Source organism: Pyxicephalus adspersus, chromosome 8 (assembly GCF_032062135.1).
Source record: "Pyxicephalus adspersus chromosome 8, UCB_Pads_2.0, whole genome shotgun sequence".
Taxonomy (NCBI): Eukaryota; Metazoa; Chordata; class Amphibia; order Anura; family Pyxicephalidae; genus Pyxicephalus; species Pyxicephalus adspersus.
In genome coordinates, this window is record NC_092865.1 from 21,176,448 (window position 1) to 21,195,434 (window position 18,987).

The window sequence follows — 18,987 nt, forward strand, 5'->3', positions numbered from 1 at the left end:
AGTGCAATGATCTGCACCATCGTCTCTTTCTCAGTGGTAACTGACAAACGGAAGATTCAAAGTTATTTGAGGGATTTGGAGAAAAGTCAAGTTTTCCATGTGATGGATAGACCCTAAATATATCTGTAAAAATAGTGCAAGGTTACAACCCTGAAATGAAAAGCTAGGCCTAATGGTTGCTTAGCAACCTCCAGGTACAGTGTATGCGCCGTGCCATAAGTGACACAACATGATCCGTGATTTTTTTTTTGAATAATGAAGTCATGCCATCTGGAGAAGCTATTTCGGTTTGATAATTGTCACATGTTTAGTTATTACTTAACAACTCGTGAAGGTGTTTACAGATATTAATGCAATAACAAAACACTGTGTCATTGTCAGTAAATTGCTAACATTGGGAGACATCTGTTCAATGAAAAGAGTAGTAAGTCCAGCCACTTGTTTACAAATACATAGTGAAGATGGTGCCAAATCTAGAGCTGATTTAAAGAAACAGGAGAAAAGAAAAGTGCCTTTTATGCTCATAGCAGATGTTTACCTATTCACTGTAAGGAAGGCCTCTGAGAATAAATGGAAAATGTGGGGTCAGAGTAATTGTTATCTTGTATTTATATAGCAGCAACATATTACGCAGTGCATTACAGAGTGCATGGTCAAGTCACTAAAGCTACGTACCCACGCTAAATGATTGTCGCCGGAGGCAAATAGGTCATAATCATCTCAAGTGAAAAAAAGGGACAAATACTGTATTTTCCCTAAGAGTTGAGTGCAGTGGGGGACCTTATCTTCTCCATAGAACAGAATAGAGATGCATATACAGTACAGTGCTTGTTCATTCTGAAATTTTCATTTCCAGCAACATAAATCTGATCTATCTACAGAGCTTAACTGTCCCTCAGAGGAGCTCACAGTTAAAAGTCCCTAAAATAGTATAATGTCAATAATACAGTCTAGGGTGACTTTTTGGGGAAAGCCAATAACCTATTTTTATGTTTTTAGGGAGGCAAGAATCCAGAGAGCCCAGAGGAAAACCACTCAAACACTGGGAAAACATACAAATTCCAGGCAGATATTGTTCTGGCTGTTATTCAAACCTGGACCCTAGTGCTGCAAGGGCAAGAACCTTAGCCTCTGAACCACGTGTCTATGATGTGGATTGAATTATCAAAAAATCCTTTGCACTTTTTCTGTCCTGTTAATCCCATTAGAGTGCCATTTTAGGACTAGTGATCACCATGTCTGCTTGTCTATGGTGTTGTAGAAAAAATGGTTGCAGATCTCAAAAGTAAAATTTTAAAGCAGCTTTTAAATTGGTTAAAATAAAATGTTAATTTCATTGAGATGAGTAATGTTAGAACAATTTGTTAATGTCTTTGAACACCATTGTTTGATTTTTGGTGTTTTTTTTTTGCCCCTACAATATGATACTTTAGATTTTGACTAGATACATCAGTTGAAGATTCATATAGAGAAATCTTCTCAGTGGTCACCACAACCAGCGTTGGTTTCAGAGTAGGGCACATTGGGCATTTACCCAGGGCTCCAGTTGTCAAGAGATCAGGGTGTGCAGGGAGGTAGAATGCTGTAGATTTAGGGCCCCACACCCCATCATTTTTGCCTAAGATCCCATTTTGTCTAAAACCTCCCCTGACCACCACCTTACTTGAATGGAAGCAGAAGCTCTTAGTGGTCTTACTGTAGTCTTTTTAGAGCGGACCTGAACTTCATATGCAGGAACTTTGCAATTTACTAGTAGGCAGATTCAGCAAACTGGAGTTTACACTATCGCAAAATTTCAAAGTCAACTAAATCATAAATCTATAACCTGTAAAGGCAAAGTGTGCTTTGGAAACATGATGCTAGGTTCTTTCATCAGAGTGACCTTAGACATGGACTCCCACCACAAGAATAAGGTAGTACCCACTAAACTATGCAATTTTTCAATTTTACAGGCCTCCCTGTACATTGTCAGTGTAGTGTTTCCAACACCTGGTGCTACTTCATCCATTACAGGTGTTTTTGCAGCATTATGATGGATATTGTTTGCTGGAATATAGTCCACACTAATTCTCCTTCAGCTTTCAGACTCTGCCCAGGTTTAATTTTTAGATTTTTTTTAATAAAGGTCTGTAAGTAATATGCTGTAATATGCTGGCAAATTCCAGATGAGACAGTTCAAGTGGCGTCTTTTACATTCCTGTCCATGAAGATCACGTCTCATATTCTGAGAGACTGCCTGCTAATGTGTGCTATATTTCCACCAAGGAATAGGTAACATCCTCTCTGGATGGTATACGCTTGTTAGCCTGTGTTTTCTGAATGACGGTTCATACTTATTATGAATGACACTTCTGGGCATTATAAAGAATACATTGGAAATGCCATGTTTCAGCAGACTTGTATTTGCATTTGATTCTCCTTTGATGTATTGGAGAATACTGTAGGGAATGACTGGCTTGTGAGGTCTACGAATAATAGTATTATACAGTTCATGCTTCACAACCTACCAGCTAGTGTATTGATGATGTATCTATTATAAACAGACTTGGGAATTATCAATATGGAAAAACGACTTTGATAATGGATGTATTGAACTAAAATTCCAGATTTTTACATCTAGATTATTGTTAGCGGATTACACATGCCTGTGTGTACAGTAGATACTTTTTATGCTAAATTCTATGTTCAATACTTTCTATGCTAAAATATTGGACTTAGTTTAAGGACCTTCAATCTGTAACCATTTTTAATTGGTCCTGCACCAATGTACAATCCAGATTATACTGTAAGAGGGGCTCTGCAGATTTAATTTGTGAAGCTGGTCTGTTAGTTTAACAGCCAAATCCTTCTCCATGTATCAGGAGTGCTGCAGGTGACCTATTTGACAGCTTTCAACAGTGCTAAATATAAATATTAAATAAAAATTTAAATAAATTGTACATATTTACCAGCTTGTAACCAATAACTAACACTATTTGGTTCTCATTAACTACCTTAGCCCTTTTATATATTTTAATGTGTATGTTTTATTTTATTTTATAAATAAATAAAATGCTCATAGTTCAGTGATAGGATGAATAAATATTGACAGAAAAGGCAGTTCAAGGTGTATGTTTTATCTCCTTAAATGTTGGGTGGTAAAAGTTATACATTTTTAAATGAGTTTAGGAGAATTCTTTATATGATGGTTTATATTCAACAAATCAAAGCCCGAGTTTTGCTGCTTTGCTGTTGAAAATAAGACATTCTATATATGAACATTGTATATGGATACGGTATAAGCAGCCAACAGGTAGAGTTTTCCTTTTCACATCTTTATATCCTGTTTTATTTCTTGTGTGACCACCAGGACGGAAAGTAGGAGGAAAACCATTTTATTCCAGCAGGACTAAAATGACCTATAGTATGGTTATTATTATTAATATTATTAAAAAACAGGATTTATATAGCTCCAACATATTACGCAGCACTGTACATTAAATAGGGCTCTATAGAAAAGTGCGAGAATCCCTGTAAGGTTTTTTTGCCGTCTGTAGCTGTGGTAAGTCCCTGTATTTCCTTTGTTTCATTGTCATTTGTGTGTGATAGGCTGTCACACGAACAGGAAGAGAGGAGAAACTTCTCAAACAGGGACCTAGACACTAAGTAGGTTAATAAAAGACAGATTTCCAGCATGTTATAATACAAAAAATAAATCAATAAAAATTTTACTTTGCACCTCCCTCTTGTAATCGTCTTTATGTAGTTTTAGCTTATTGGGATACCTCCTTTTAACATGAGCTACAGGGTCCTGTGCATTGAACTGTGCAACTATCAGTGCAGCTTTTTGTATATTTGCAATATTAGCAGACACATTCAGACGTCCTTAGCAGTTGGCCATACACATTAAATAGAGGTCAGATGTGCAGGCACAGTCCAACCAGATCATTTCTTCAAAAAATTTGATCCTTAGTATTCCACCTCAATTGCCCTAGTATACATGTCTAGAAAGAGGATAGAGCAGCCAGACTCCAGCCTCTTGCGGAAAAAGACACTTTAATGACAAGTTTTTGGAGAGAAAAACACTCGTCTGTAACTTCACCTGGATGATTGGCCAGGGCTTCTGTTCTTTTTGTACTCAGGAACTATTTCTGTTTTCTTTGAAAACTGTTAGGGGGGCAGGCGTCCGGGAACAGTCAGACTGGGCAGCTGCCATGCCAAGTATATAAATACCTTTTAAAGTCCTGCAAAGTCAAGGATTACTGCCAAAAAGTTGTTTTATGATTGTTTAAACTGAAACCATTGTTGATAAATTGAAATGTTTGCAACGGTCTGTTTTCATTTTTTTAATCCAATAACTATAGTGGGATGTGGTTTCTGAAACTCTGGATTGTAAAAATGTTTATTTCAATATAACTGGATTCCAGGATTCCTTTGTGTTTGTTTTGTTAAGTTCTGTGTACAGCTTTTTTTTGTTACTGGTTTTAAACAGTGAGGCTAATCTTAGGTTGCGGTGGCTTGTTGGTTAACGCTATTGCCTTTCCATTTCATTGATGGCATTCTGGGTTCAAAATGCACCAAGTCTTGTATATTCTCACCATATTTGCATGGCTTTTTGGGTTCTGTAGTCTAAGGACTTATTGGTAGTTTATGTGACCTAAAGTGAACTGTGCCTTTGCAAAACCTAATAAAATTATCACAGCACAGCATATTAGGCACAAGAAGAAGTCTTATCACACCTTTTAGTGACAAAGATCCATTCTCTTCCCTCAAGTGTTGCTACAAGACACAAGATTGCTTGCAAAGTCCTCATCTGGACAACCTTAGTTGCTACATGAGACTACTCATGTACTATGTAATATGTAATATGTATGCCATTTTAGTATGGGAGATGGTTTGTGCTTGCTATGCCTTACAAAATCTGATGTGGTAACCCTGTTAGTTCAAGGACAAACATATAATGCATTACATCTATGTAACAGGAATTTATCAAAGCTCTTCAAGACTAGAGAAGTTAGACCATCTCGGGAGACCATCTCTGGGTGATCAAGCAAACCTGGAATTGATTTCCTCAAAATAATTTGCTATTACTTTGCAAATATTTTCAGTTGTGGACCTGGTACATTCCGGATTTTCTTGGATCTCTCAGGTTCTCTTATGATAGTTTGCCTTCTGCAGTTTTGGAGAGCTTTAATAAAATCAGACCCTATATGCGACACTGCTGCTTGTCATCCTTGTCAATCTCAGTATAGGTTAAAAAGTCAAATTAAAGTTAGTGGAATGCAGTTGAGCAGTATGTGGATGGAGAAGGAATTGGACAGGTAAACAATAAGCTGAGCAGCACAATTAAATGACCACCACCAGGTGCAAAAGCAAACAAAATCCTTGGATGTATAAAAAAGAAGACACAAAAAACATGTTATGCTAATATGGTATTCTGTATAAATCACTGGCAAGGTTAGTAAAATGGGCTTAAAGGTTTTGGATATGGTTCAGACAGCAAAAAAAGAAATGAAGGAACAGAAAATCTCAAAATTAGAAATCAGAGTGATTGATAGTTTTTTCCTTTGAAGAAATGTTGGCAAAACATCTGACAATATCAGTAAGATTTCATTGTTTTGGCAAAATGCAATGTAGGCAATAGGAAGGCAGTATGAATGCGTTTTGGTAGTTTTTATGGGTAAAGTGGCTTTAAATGACTCATGAGGGTTATTGTGCCAAAAAACAGACTCCCATTAGCATGATTTGTAATAAACATGGTGTGCTAACAATTTTTTTTTCTGCACTAAACAGTTTGTAAAGAAAGTTTTGCCAAAACGGTGCCACTAAATTCAAACTGGTAACTACAGAGAAGTCAATTTAATCATTCTTCTCATCTTTGCACTCAAAATAGATATCCTACAGGTAACTTAGATAGCATGTTCAGATTAGTCTAAGATTTATCTAAAGGTTTGTGAAATGCACTTACGGTATATTAAAGATTGTGCAAAGGACAGGAAAGAATGTCAGTTGCTCATGGATAAAAATAATATTGTTTCCTTAGTTTAGGAAAGCTTTTATTAAACCCTAGAATTACCAGAAAGCCTGTTTTACATGTTCAGACATTTATTGGTCTAGTGCAACATTTTTATTACCATGTGCTCAATTTAAATATACTGGGGTAAGTGTGTGCTTTTAGATTAGGATGAGGAGGTGGGGTATGTGTGTTGAGTTGGCATTTAGTCCACTAAGAACATACTAACCTATCCTATAAAGTATAAAAGATAAATGCCACTTTTACATGAAATCTTCACTTCAGTTTAATCAGGTCCCCCTCCAGCCTACCAATTTCTCTTTCCTATATGTACGTTCCCAGCAGACACCTCACTTCCTTATAATAATGCCATATGAGACACCCCTGGCAACCACCTAATAAAAACATTAGAATAAAGATCTCCTTTAATTTAGTTTTAAGAAAGCAGCCTTTCTGCCATCTATGCCATCTGACACCTTGCATTTTCCTCTTCTGCAAATACTGCACACTGTCATACCCTTGACACTCTACCTTACACACTGTTGTATTATATCTTTCACATGTCTCTGCTGCACATACTGCTTGCTCTTATACCCTCCACATTTCTCTTCCACACTTCTTTCTTTCATATATTGCTACCTGTCATACCTTTCACATATTCCTTCTGCACATAGCACCCACTCCTATACCCCTGCATTCCTCCTTTACCACCTACTGTCACACCCTCTGCACTCCTTTTCTTGACATACTGCCTTTCATCATACCCTCCACACTTCTTTCTATGGTATATACTGCCTGCTTTCATATCCTCTACTGCACATACTTTATGCTTAGACACTTCTAGCATTGTTTGCAATATAAATAACCCTTCCCCTGCTGGAGCAGGCACATGTTTGCTAATATAAAATAGCAGGGTATCTGGGTTCTGTGCAGTAATAGAATCGCTATTTGAACAATTCAAACACAATTGTGCATGTAGGTTGACAACTAAATAGCAGACATTTTTCAGTATGTTCAAACATATCAGTGACAAATCCTACAGAGATGCTTATTATTAAATATATGCAAGTAATCGACAGTCGTAGGCAAAATGGGTCTACCTCAACAAAGGTTGTACTGATCATAAAGGTTTTGCAAGCACATTACGGTGCAGCTAAAAAATCCTGGTGGCAGCCCTGTTATCCAGCCACATGTCATATATTCTCTTTGTTTACTGTTCAGAGAAAGTAATTATTTATCATGTTTTGTTCTCTACATGCCATGCTGTCCTACAGCATAAAATTTAATCAATATCATTAGGTGTATGCAATAAATCACACAGTATCAGAAAGCATTGTATAACTGACAAAAATGTTTCAGAGGCTTGTTGAAGAATTTTTATCAAAATGAAGAATTATAAATAGAATCTTTTCTGTAGGGGTGCAATATATCAAAGATGCAACAGTAAAACCTCTAAAATAATAATGTAAAAGTGTAAAGAATAGTTAGAATTCTTGCTTGTTTATGTGTAACTTATTTATACTTCTTAGATGTTTGGATATATAAATGTATTCAACATATTCCCCCCTGAGACTGATGCACTTGGTACAGCGTAGTTGCAGCTTTTCTAGACTGTTCAAATAAAAGTTTTGGTCGGGCCACAAACCAGCTCTCAGCAGCATCTTTGGCGTCAGAAATGTCCTCAAAACATTGTCCCTTCAGGTGTTTCTTCAAATTCAGGGAACAGATAATAGTCTGAAGGGGCCAGGTCAGGTGAGTAAGGGGGATAGTGGACCAGCTGGAAACCCAGGGTGTTCAATTTTGCAGCCACAACATTGGACGTGTGCGCAGGTGCATTGTCCTGCAAAAAAAGGATCCCTTTGGTTAACTTTCAACGACGTTTCATCTTAATTGCCTCCTTCAGCTGGTCCAGGAGGTTAGCATAATACTGTCTGGTGATACTAAGGCCTTGAGGTAGGTAGTTCACCAACAGAATACCGTCTTAGTCCCAGAAAACGGACGCCATGACTTTTTTTGCCGATTTCTGGGTTAGAAACTTTTTTGGCCGCGGGGACCCGCTGTGGGACCATTCCCTTGACTGTCTCCTGGTTTGAGGATCAAAGATGTGGAGCCAGGTTTCAGCCTCAGTCACTAACCTAGCCAAAAAGTCCTGTGCAGCTTCAAAATGGGCCAAAATAGCTTTTGATGCATCATATTGTTCCTTCTGCTGATCACTGTTCGAACATTTCAGGACCCACTTTGCGGAAAGCTTGCGCATGTCTAGAATAGAGGTGATAACCTGACACGCCTCCGGTGAGATGTCAAGTATCTGGGTTATCTTTTTTGCCGATATTCACCAGTCCTCAATAATCAGCTCATGGACAGCATCTCAGGTTGCCGGGTCATTTGAGGTTGGGGGGCTCATCTTCAACGGTGAAATGCCCAGTCTTGAAACAAGATATCCAGGTTTTGACAGTCCTGTAGGAAGGACACTTCTCCCCCAGTGTTTGTGACATCTCAGTGTGAATGTCCTTTGCTGACTTTCCCTGGAGAAACAAAAACTTCATGATGGCCCGTAACTCGAACAACGTGAAACTTGTTTGTGGGTCTGCCATCACAGCTTCTCACTAAAGAAACAACAGTTTGAAGAATCGCAGACCTGATATTTGCACAGTTACATACTAAGATATTAGGCTGTCATATGTCCCCACACTGATTTTTCTATTTCATTTGGAAGGGGGCAAATATATAAATAAATATATATAAAAAATTGCATTTCTGGCAGTAGCTTTAACATATTATTATTACATATATAAAATAGGAGGCAACTCATTACAAAATAAACACTGTCAGAAAACATCAGATTTCTCCAGTCTTTTATGAATATATCCAATGTATTATTATGAAAGTACTGCTCATCATTTTTGACAAATGTATATTTATTGACAAATGCAACACTACAAATAATGGCTACTATTACAACGTTGTTAAATAGTTACATAGTTAGGAAAAAAAGACATAAGTTCATCAAGTTCAACCCATATGGAAATAAACGTATCTCAGTTAAAAATCCTATAGACATAGGAAGAAGGCAAAAAACTCTTATAAAGCATGATTAAATTTGCTCAAAGGGGAAAAAAAAGTTCATTATGCCATGAGGCAATCAGATCTTTTCTAGATCAATAGTCTGTTTTTTTTACTTTAAAACTTTAATACTCAGTTATATTCTGTGCTTCTAGAAAAGCATCTAGCATTTTTTTTAAGCAAATTCTATAGAAGTCTTTAACTACTTCCTGAGGAAGCCTATTCCACAATTGTGCAGCCCCTTGTCCTTTGCAATGATTTTAAAGTGGATAATTGTGAATTTTCTTTAACCCCTAGTTGGGCTATTTTTGCAGAGATGACCCTGCAAGTGATGCAAATTACTAAATGGTGTAGCAAATTTTTGTCTACCATATCTTTCCCTCCCACTGTTGCCTTATCTAAAGCGGACCTAAACGCAAAATTTTTCCTTTATATAAAAGGGTTGTCTACCCTTTTATGTAAAGTAAAATTAACGTTTTTTTAATGCAACAACGCTTTTGAAAAAAAGGGTGAAACGCCTCCCCTTTTGCAGAGTCTCCCAGGATACCTGTGTCACACATGCCCGATATCAGGCATGAGCAGATGAAAATTTTTCTTTAATGGGAAAAAAATGTTGTTTCTCACACATGCATTTCCTCCCCATCTACGTCACCCTATCATCTTGACCAAACTGCATGGCATGCCTACTGTTTAGTATTTTGTTCTATATGACATGTTTATTTTATTGTCTGTAAAATGTTGTTGTTTTTCCCCATGCTTTGAAAAAAAAAGTAAGCTATGTAAAGATTCAGTTTGTGAACATGATTCAATCCTTTACTAGCTTTAGAATGTTGACACCTACACAAATGTAGTGCTTTCTCGACCTTCAATGGAAAAAAGATCCCTTTTGCTGATAGCCAGTGGAGAAATTCCCTCTTACACTGACGGTCAGTAAAGGATCCTAATATGTTGCTGGTCAGTGGCTCCTAGCCTTGGTAATCGGCAGGAAGAATGCCCTTCTTAAAATATTTGAAAATATTGTTGGTGTCAGCAATAACTGTGATAACATGTTCTCACGCAGTGTTCTTGTCAGAAAAATGTTGTTTAGTTATACTAAACTTATACTAACTTTTTCTAGGAACACATGAGCTCTCATGTCAGATGAATCCTGTGGTTTTAAGTGCTTTACATGGCCCAAAGAGCCCAATGTACAAAGCCAAGTCACTCACACTGTACTTTTCATCCTCGAAAATTGGAGTATTTGGAGTGACTTTGAGGTCTCCAGCTCATATCAGCCATTCAGCCATGGGAGGAAATCAACCACCCCTTGGACAGAGTTGCAGGTATCAAATATTATTCATCATGACATGACATGACAAAATAATCAACATTGTAAATGAAATTAAATGTTCATATAGCTCTAATATGCTTGTACAATGTGCTCAAATTTCTAGTACAAAACATGGTACATTGAACACTGCAGTACTTTTTATAGAGCTAATCTCAACATGTACTATTACTTTGAGTAATGTTAGAGTAATGGAATGTTAAGCAAGTAGCCAATCAGGTGACTTCAAATTTCACTCCATCCTATTGGGTCAGCCTCTAACAGTGAACTGTTAACTTTTTATTTGCATAGGAAAAACGATTTCTTTAAGACAAAAAACATTTTTTAGGGTTTCTTTAACATTCACAAATGTACGTACACATTTTTAGATATTATTCATTTTTTTGGCTTTATTTTACAAAATTGAAAATGTTGTCTTTAACAGTAGGTCAAGTAAAAACTTAAAGCTTTGCTTTTACTAGATTCTAGCATTTTATTTATCTGCTTCCTAAAAATCTCATAATATTCCACAGCCAAAGGGTTCATATATTTGCCAAGTGGTTCATTCAAATATTATAAATTTAAATTGTGCCGACATATAACACTGCTTTACAGAGATTGTGTCACTATTGTGTTACTAACTGTTCTTTAGAAGAGATCTAAGGTCAATTTTTTGGGGAAAACTACCGGTAATAAGGCTACTAGTATGTTTGGGGAGAATATCACATGACTGTCTCCACCAGTGTCTAAGGCCAGTTTTGGTGGCAACTAATTACCTATCAGTGTTTTCTTGGAATGGATACCTACAGAAACCTGCAAACTCCATGCAGACTGTGTCATGGCTGAGATTTGAACCTATAAATCAGAATAATAATGTGATACTGAAGTGACATTTTTAGTGTCACAGTTGCTTTGGTTGCATAATGCTATCAACTTGGTAGCTTTAAAAAAGTCTCCTGATAAAGAGTAAAAAACTTGAAATGAATTGTAAAAGCTCAGTCTACTGTTATTTGTTTTTCACAGAACAGAAATCATTAAGGGCTAAGGCCACTACTTGGTATTGTATATATTTGTGTATGTACTAAGTTTAGAATTTTTCTGTTACTATGAGAAAGAACAGTATAAAAAAAGATATTTAAACCTCCAAGTACATGGTCAAGTACCGAGCTGGCCTAATTTGGGCCTACATTTTTGGGGGGTATAAGGCATCCTTGTTCGAGTTATAAGTGGTGAAATAAATGATTAAGGCAAAGGAATTCCCTTCCACAATGTAATTGTAGGAATTTTTGATAAAAGGTAATATTTTCTCCTATGCTTAACAAAGGCAATCATATCAGCTTTGCCAGGTTTGGTTTGATGATAGTCTGTAGAATTCCCTACTTTTTAGTGTCAGAGAAAAATTATTTTAAAAAGTCTTAAATCTCAGAAGAATCTGTAATTGTTTGCTGGTTATAATGTTTTTGATAATATTAGAAAGAGACAGCATAAATTCAGTAAGTCTTAGAAGTATCTTTGCTAAAAGGTGTACTTAGACAAAGTACAACATTTAACTTCTATTTAGCTCCATGTTTTGGAACAAGTAACTAATCAGGTTTCTATATTTATAGTACTAAACTAGTGTACAATACACCACTTTACTGATACAACAGGACTGATTTCTGTGAAACTACTACTACATAGCTGAAGTGAACTGAGAAAGAGTTTGGTTCTCTGTCTTTCTATTTCTTGGAGGTAAGTGGTGATAATACTCCTGAAAAATGCTTTGGGGTCATACCCAGCGAGGGTTTTAGTTGGACTAATATTTTTATAAGAAAGAAATAAACACAATCTATACAGAGGTGATAATGCGGGCAACCAATTTCTGACCTCTATTCAACAATGCTGTCAATTCTCTCCACAGGAAGGATAAACAACAGTTCCTTTATATAACTGATACAACTAGCCATATGACGAATAAACTAGCCAATTTGCATGAACACATTAAATAAGGTTGCAAAAAATAATTTTGTTTTAAGATAACTTTGAAGAAGGCATATTTCCTAGATGTGCAAAGAAGCCATAATATAAATAAATAATCTTTTTTATAGAATGTCTTCAATGCAAAAATAAAATATGAAAGCCTGAAGATTTACTTTTTCTTCAACACATCTGGGATTTTATACTACGTAGGAAAAACCTATACTTAGTAATGCTAAATACAGCTATTGAATAGTATAGTTGAATGAAGCAGCATTGCTAATAATACCATTCCCATGCAAGGCAGAGTTGTTTAGAATTAAAAATAAAGTGTGTTAAAGATGTAGTATACAGAAAGTTGATTTACTAATGAAGTTTGGGCTATTCACCTAGAAAACTAAATTATTACTCTATAAGGTATATACTTTGTAAAAAATACACAGCAATGTGCAAGGAAAACGTAAAAACATAAAAAAGTTGTAAAAGTGTAGTTGGAATTTATTTTTTTGTGGTCATATCTGTTGAAAGATGAAATCTGCTTGGCACCTAATTTTTCATGGTTTCATGCATTACACTTTGCATTGTCATTTTTAAATGTAAATGTTATTTTCAATCAATCCACTAGGTCATGTTATCCACTACTTGTGGCTCATGGTTCTACCCACTGTTCTGTAGATATGGATGGAGAAACTCTGTGCTCTGTGACATGTGACCAGGGCCATGTTCTTTACTCGGTCAGTAAGACAGGGCGTAAAGTCCTAAAGGTAAGACTTTAACTATTAATCTTGCATGGTAAAAAAATACAGCTTGCTGTAAGTATTTCTGTTTTTCTAAAAAAAATGTCTTAGGGAGCAACAGGATTGAAGTGCAGGTACCTGTGGTCTTGTTAAATTTACTTGACCCATAGCATAAGCAATATCTCTCTATGGAGTATGTGCTGTGCATCTAAATCTGTCTCACAAGGAAAATTTCCTTTAACCTTTTGTTAATCTCAGAGATAAAAGGCAATTGGGTGGAGATCTCTGCAAAAGAAGGTGAAATCTCCTCTTAGTTGTCTACAACTTTAAATGTCCTATTACATTGTGTTCTGGTGAGACCACACAAAACGGGTGCAGACAACTAAAAGTTGATTCCAGTTTCATTAATTCCTTATTATGCCAAAAAAAGAGTTTTGGGTTTTGATACACTTTAGATGGAATGTATCATAGTAGAACACCTACATCCTACTAAACATCTAAAAACTTAAATTGTAACACTACTTAAGTGTTTGCCTTTTTAGTTATAATGCTCTCTTTTCTCATTTCATTCAGGATACAGTGCTTAAATGTTCTTCTGGGAAATGGAATTTGATGGTAACTTGTGAAAGATTGGATTGTGGAGTCCCTCCTCCATCACTTGTATTCCATGCCAGTTTTTCTTGCCCTGAAGGGACGGGATTGGGGAAACAGTGTTATTTCACCTGTCTGCCACCTGCAAAATTCCAAGGTAGTTATTTAAAGTGACACTGGGGCTGCTGTAAACAGTAGCTCTGTCTAATCCTAAATTAGAACTGCCCAGATAATTGAATCATCTGCTACTTAAATGTGAATTAAATAAAAGGATCAATTGCTATCTTCATACCTTCAGCCTTGAGTCCTTGGAAACCGTGTCCAGCAGTGAACACAGAAGAAGCATTTCTGATCAACAATAGCAAAAGCAGACACCTTACTGCAAGCCACTTCCCCCCCTCACCACCTCTTCCTACACCACTTATGATCTAATTGTGACAGTAAAATATATTGAAATGCTCTAATGGCTGAATGGAAGAATGCAGATATTCCTAAAATGTTCTTTAAGTCCTACAAACAGTGAACATTTTTTACAATGGGTATTTTTTTAAAGAGATGAAAAGCTAACCTCTTTTCCCTGTTTTCAGGAATGAATCAGTGGGTGACTTGTATGTGGGATGGACTTTGGTCTCTTCCTGAGGGTTACTGCAAGATAGAATGTGATGCTCCAATACCCATTCCGCATGCAAAGCTTATTACAGCTCGTTGCCAGCTGGGTAACCATGATGTGGGATCAACGTGCAGATACAGGTGTAAGCCAGGCTACCATGTAGCAGAAGCACCTGAGCGACGGCCTAGGAGGTTAAAGTTATTGTGTGCTTGTCTATATATACTACTAGCAAATGCTTTGTGTCCTTTTTGGTCACATTTTTGTTTTTTCATGTCTTTCATGCTTTTCTTACATTCTTTCTCATCACTATCTTTTCAATACTCTTTCAGTCATTCACACCAACACTACCTCTTAACTTTTATTACATTGACTCTGCTTCTAAAGCGATTTTTTAGTTATTGTTCACATTTTTTTTCATTTTTGTAAGCACTTAATGGAATGTAAAAGCTTTTCTGGTCTAGTAACTCCTTAGTCAGCTATTGTATAGTATACATCTAATTTATGTTTCCCTTTGCTTTGTTGATGAGAGGCTGTTGTTCACAGAACTTAGTAGCTTAAATCCATGTTACTCACCTGTCCCCGTTCCCTGGTGGGGTGCCGCCATCTTCCATGTTCTTTACTTCCCAAAGACATTCTTCGGTCATGTTAATTGGCTGTGCCAGAATAATTTAACTCCCATGTAGGTGAAAAAGTTTATTCATTCTCGGCTTTTGCAGGGGAAGCCAGGGTTGCCAGGTATACTGTCAACCAAAGCTGAGGTCGTGCATGACCATCCCAGCTTTTTGCCAGATACCTGGAGTGATCAGGCAGCTAAGTGGGAATATTGCAGAAAAGACATGCCTGTCCCTTTTGCAATAATGATCTTCTTGATTGTGAATTTCTAAAAGTGGAGCTTTAGTTTGGCTTTAAGGTGGGGATTTTACACAGAGGAGAATGAATAAGACCTATGACCCAAGGTTTCAGAGAGACATCTGCCTATGGGTAGCAACATGTGCTGTGTTGTGTCTATTGTAGGTAGCTCATTGTGCTCTGGGAATTCTTTGTCATGTAGTAAATATTTCCTAGTAAAATGAATATAAGAACAAAACAACAAAAAAATTTAACAATGGAAAAACTGACAAAAATGTAAAATAAAACTGACCAAAAACCTTTACAGTATCACCTTAAATTACAACCAATGGAACATGGCAAGTGGAGGCTCATGCACAATTAAACTAACGAATTTGATACATTTTGTTAAAATAATTGGTGCAGAAACATGCACACATGTATTTCCAAGGGTGAATTTTACTAGACAAAAAGTGAACAGACCAAGCATTAGCCCATTTTTACCTTCATGTTATCTAGATAAATTGACTAGAATTAAATATTCCTATTAGAGTTTTTTTAGCATGCAGAGAATCAACTAAAACAGGACTTGAATTAATCATGATCCATTCATTTTTTGATTCTCTGCAGACTTGTATAATATACAAGTGAATATTGAGCAAAAACAGAATCGCTTATTCAACTGACTAATGAAATAGATCAGTTATCGCTACATTATTAAGTGCAAAACTTTTTTTTCAGCCTAGTGTCCAAAATAGAAATTCCCCTAACTTTAGGGATATTTATGGTCACTTCTTGTTATAGACCCCATGTAGGAGAGGTTGACAGAATGGCATCATGTAGAATGTGCAGATGGGATAAATTAAAGGAAGAATATTTATTTAAACAGATTCAGTTTAATGGCAGACAAGAGACTTCACTTGTGTTTGTATGCAGAAGGAACTCATTTTATTAGTATTAGAGAAACAAATGGCTATCTCAAAGGAGACTTAGTATATTTACCATTTTACCAATGGCATTTCTCTATTCTCAAAGCAATTATGTATTTATGTTTTTATGCTAAACATTTCTCACCTTTCACTATCACATCTGTACCTCACCCAAGTTTAATATTTTAAACCTGCTTCCATCTCTTCCAACTGTTAGAAATTATGACTGATGATAACACATTAACACTTACGGAGTGATTTTTTTCTAAAACTGAACTTTGCTCACTCGTACTTAAACAGTAACATAAATAACTTATCTCACCCACCTCCCAAGCCAAATGCATATGTGTCATATTTCATTTTTTATTTATTTATTAATTACTTTCTCATTTCTGTCATTTGCACGAATGTAACTTTTTTAACATACAAGGACTTGATAACATATAGTTAAATGTGTTGACTTCTTGATTTTCAGCATTGGAGCTTTATGTATACCTCCTGGATTCTATAAGCTATTGTTCTTGACCCAAATTTTCAAATAATGAAAAAAAAACAACAATAAAATGTAAACCCACTTACTGGGTCTTTATATGTGTTAATAAAAGGTATCGCCATTTGTCTTGGTGTCCATAGACATAGGTGGGTGTTTAGTTATGTGGACCCTATCTGAAAGTTTTTCCCAGCATTTGTAGTAAAGGTAATAAGGGGACAAGGGTGAAGAGAAGAGTAATAAGGTCAGAGTGTGGCTGTGGGGATCACATGTTTTAGGGTAGCAGTTGACAAAGGCTTTTAACCTGGTGATTGAATTTTTTTACACATTGATCAGCTACTAATTGTCTTATATGGCTGATTGGTTATTCCATATCCATTCTACTGATTTCCTCTTCACTCTTTGGTGCATAAAAAAGATTATTATGATTAGATTATTTTTGTTCTTGCAGTTTTTTTTTTTTTTTTAACATGGACATAATTGTTTTTTAAATAAATACTTAAAATAATCAATATTAACTGATGTATTGTCTTAGAGCCTAACTCTAACCAGAGCTGTTTTAGGTTCGATAGAATAGGGAAGGATAGCAGCTTCTGGCTAGTTCATATTGGACATTGCCCTGTATGACCTCATTGAGAAGATTTTCACACACTTTGGGACTGATCTATTAAAGCTCCAACACTGGGGAAGATAGACTATCATGGGTGAACCTGGGTGATCCAACAAGCCTGGAATGTATGTTTATCAACTAATAGCAAATTATGTTTAAGAAATACAGTCCAGGTTTGTTGGATTGCCCAGGTTCTCCTGTGATCGTCTTGGAGAGTTTTAATAATTTAGACGATTTGTGTCCCTTTAAACCCAAGACAAAAATAAGGCCTTGGGGAAGGGGAGTCACAAAGGCAGACATAAATCTTTTGCACACCCACTTTTCACTGGGAGAGGAAGTGTTGGTAAATTACCTTAAAAAAGATAACCCTTACCCATGTTTTGGCTGGAGATTTAAGATGAGATTTAAGTATAATTTCTTTTGCAGGAAGTTTCTGAAAATACACTGTCTCCAGACCGGTCTGTGGGCTGTTGGTCGCTGCATTCCTATCCTATGTGAGCCCTTACCCATCATTCTACAGGGAATGTACAACTGTACCCGTGGATTAGAGGTGGACAGCAAGTGTACCTTGCACTGTGGATCTTACACGGTTGGTGTTCTTCTTTTTATCAATTTTATTTTTAATAAATTAACACAATATTTATGGCTTTCTTTAATGATGTCAGCCCTGGGCTAGGTTTTTTCACCTTCTAATCACACATGTTAATATTGGATGTAGGTAGTCGGAGCAATAATCCCTCTGATAGGAGTGGAGTATGGCAAGGACCATTTGGAAACCTTATAATTTACAAACTCTTACTGGTAGTGGAACATAAAACCTCCTAGAGCTGTTTTTGCTGATTTTCAGTAAGTGCTATTGTAGCAAATGCTCAAAAGCAATTGATGACATCACATTTCTTTTAGCTTTTTGTTCCATGTTTTGGTTCACTTTAGTTTGTATGCAGGATAGTAAATGCCCATTAATGTTCGTCTGTTAAGAGAATGTAATTTCAATTCAGTTTACAGATTGTTAGTATGCTGGTAAAATTATGATTTTATCCATAAAACACTAACATGTAGCACGGATAAACCTGGTTATGGTGACCATAGGCACTCTAGTTTTTGTTTCCAGTTCTTTTATTAATTGCAATAATGTGTAACCTATCCATAACGTCCCTAGCAGAAGTTAGACAGCTTTTGAGCTCTCTTTTCTTCCTGTCAAAAGACAGGGTCCAATGTACATATCCCTGCAATAGGAATAGAGCTATTTACTTTCTGCTCTGAGGTGTCAGTGAAAGGTGTTTTTTTTTATCTTTTATGCCTATGATGTTGCCCATGACTATTGGCCATACAGAAATATATATGCACCAGATCCTTTTCTTACAGTAAACCCTTTATTTCCCAATATTGGACGAGAAGTCATTTGACCTCCTGCTTGTCTATTCCACCGTGGACACAAACTAGAGAGATATCTGCGTCTGTGTTGCTAGGCCTATCTATTGTATGATGCTGCTGAGATATACCTGGCCAGCATATGAAGCCTGAGAAATGAAGTGCTAAGCCAGCAGTGTACCACTAGTTCTATGACAACAGATTAATAGGCCACACATTCATTAAATAAACAAAGAGCTGCGATTATGACTTGAGGAATATATTCAGCCTTATCACCAACAATACACTAATGAAATCTGCCACACCTGCTTCACTAAGTAATTACTACTTTAGACAATGATAACATTGACCCCTTTTAAACTCTTACAATTACATCAGTCTTAAAACCCATGCTTCTTTATTGGCAGTGGCTGTTGGGATGGCTCTCTTGGAACACTTTTTTTTTTTTTTTTTTTTTTTTTTAAAGAATGGGCCTCAGTTCTCTCTCAATGGCTGCTGTTGACC

General features: G+C 36.4%; 1 protein-coding gene across 1 annotated transcript in view; it reads left to right on the forward strand.

Annotated features, from left to right (window-relative positions):
• The window catches only part of PAPPA2 (pappalysin 2), a 119,564-nt gene that overhangs the window by 78,871 nt on the left and 21,706 nt on the right, over positions 1 to 18,987 (forward strand). Inside the window, exons 13-17 of the mRNA XM_072419733.1 lie at positions 10,173 to 10,377; positions 12,943 to 13,081; positions 13,628 to 13,802; positions 14,233 to 14,446; positions 17,539 to 17,701. Of these exons, the coding sequence (XP_072275834.1) occupies positions 10,173 to 10,377; positions 12,943 to 13,081; positions 13,628 to 13,802; positions 14,233 to 14,446; positions 17,539 to 17,701 (896 nt within the window). The remainder of the gene's footprint in view (positions 1 to 10,172; positions 10,378 to 12,942; positions 13,082 to 13,627; positions 13,803 to 14,232; positions 14,447 to 17,538; positions 17,702 to 18,987) is intronic.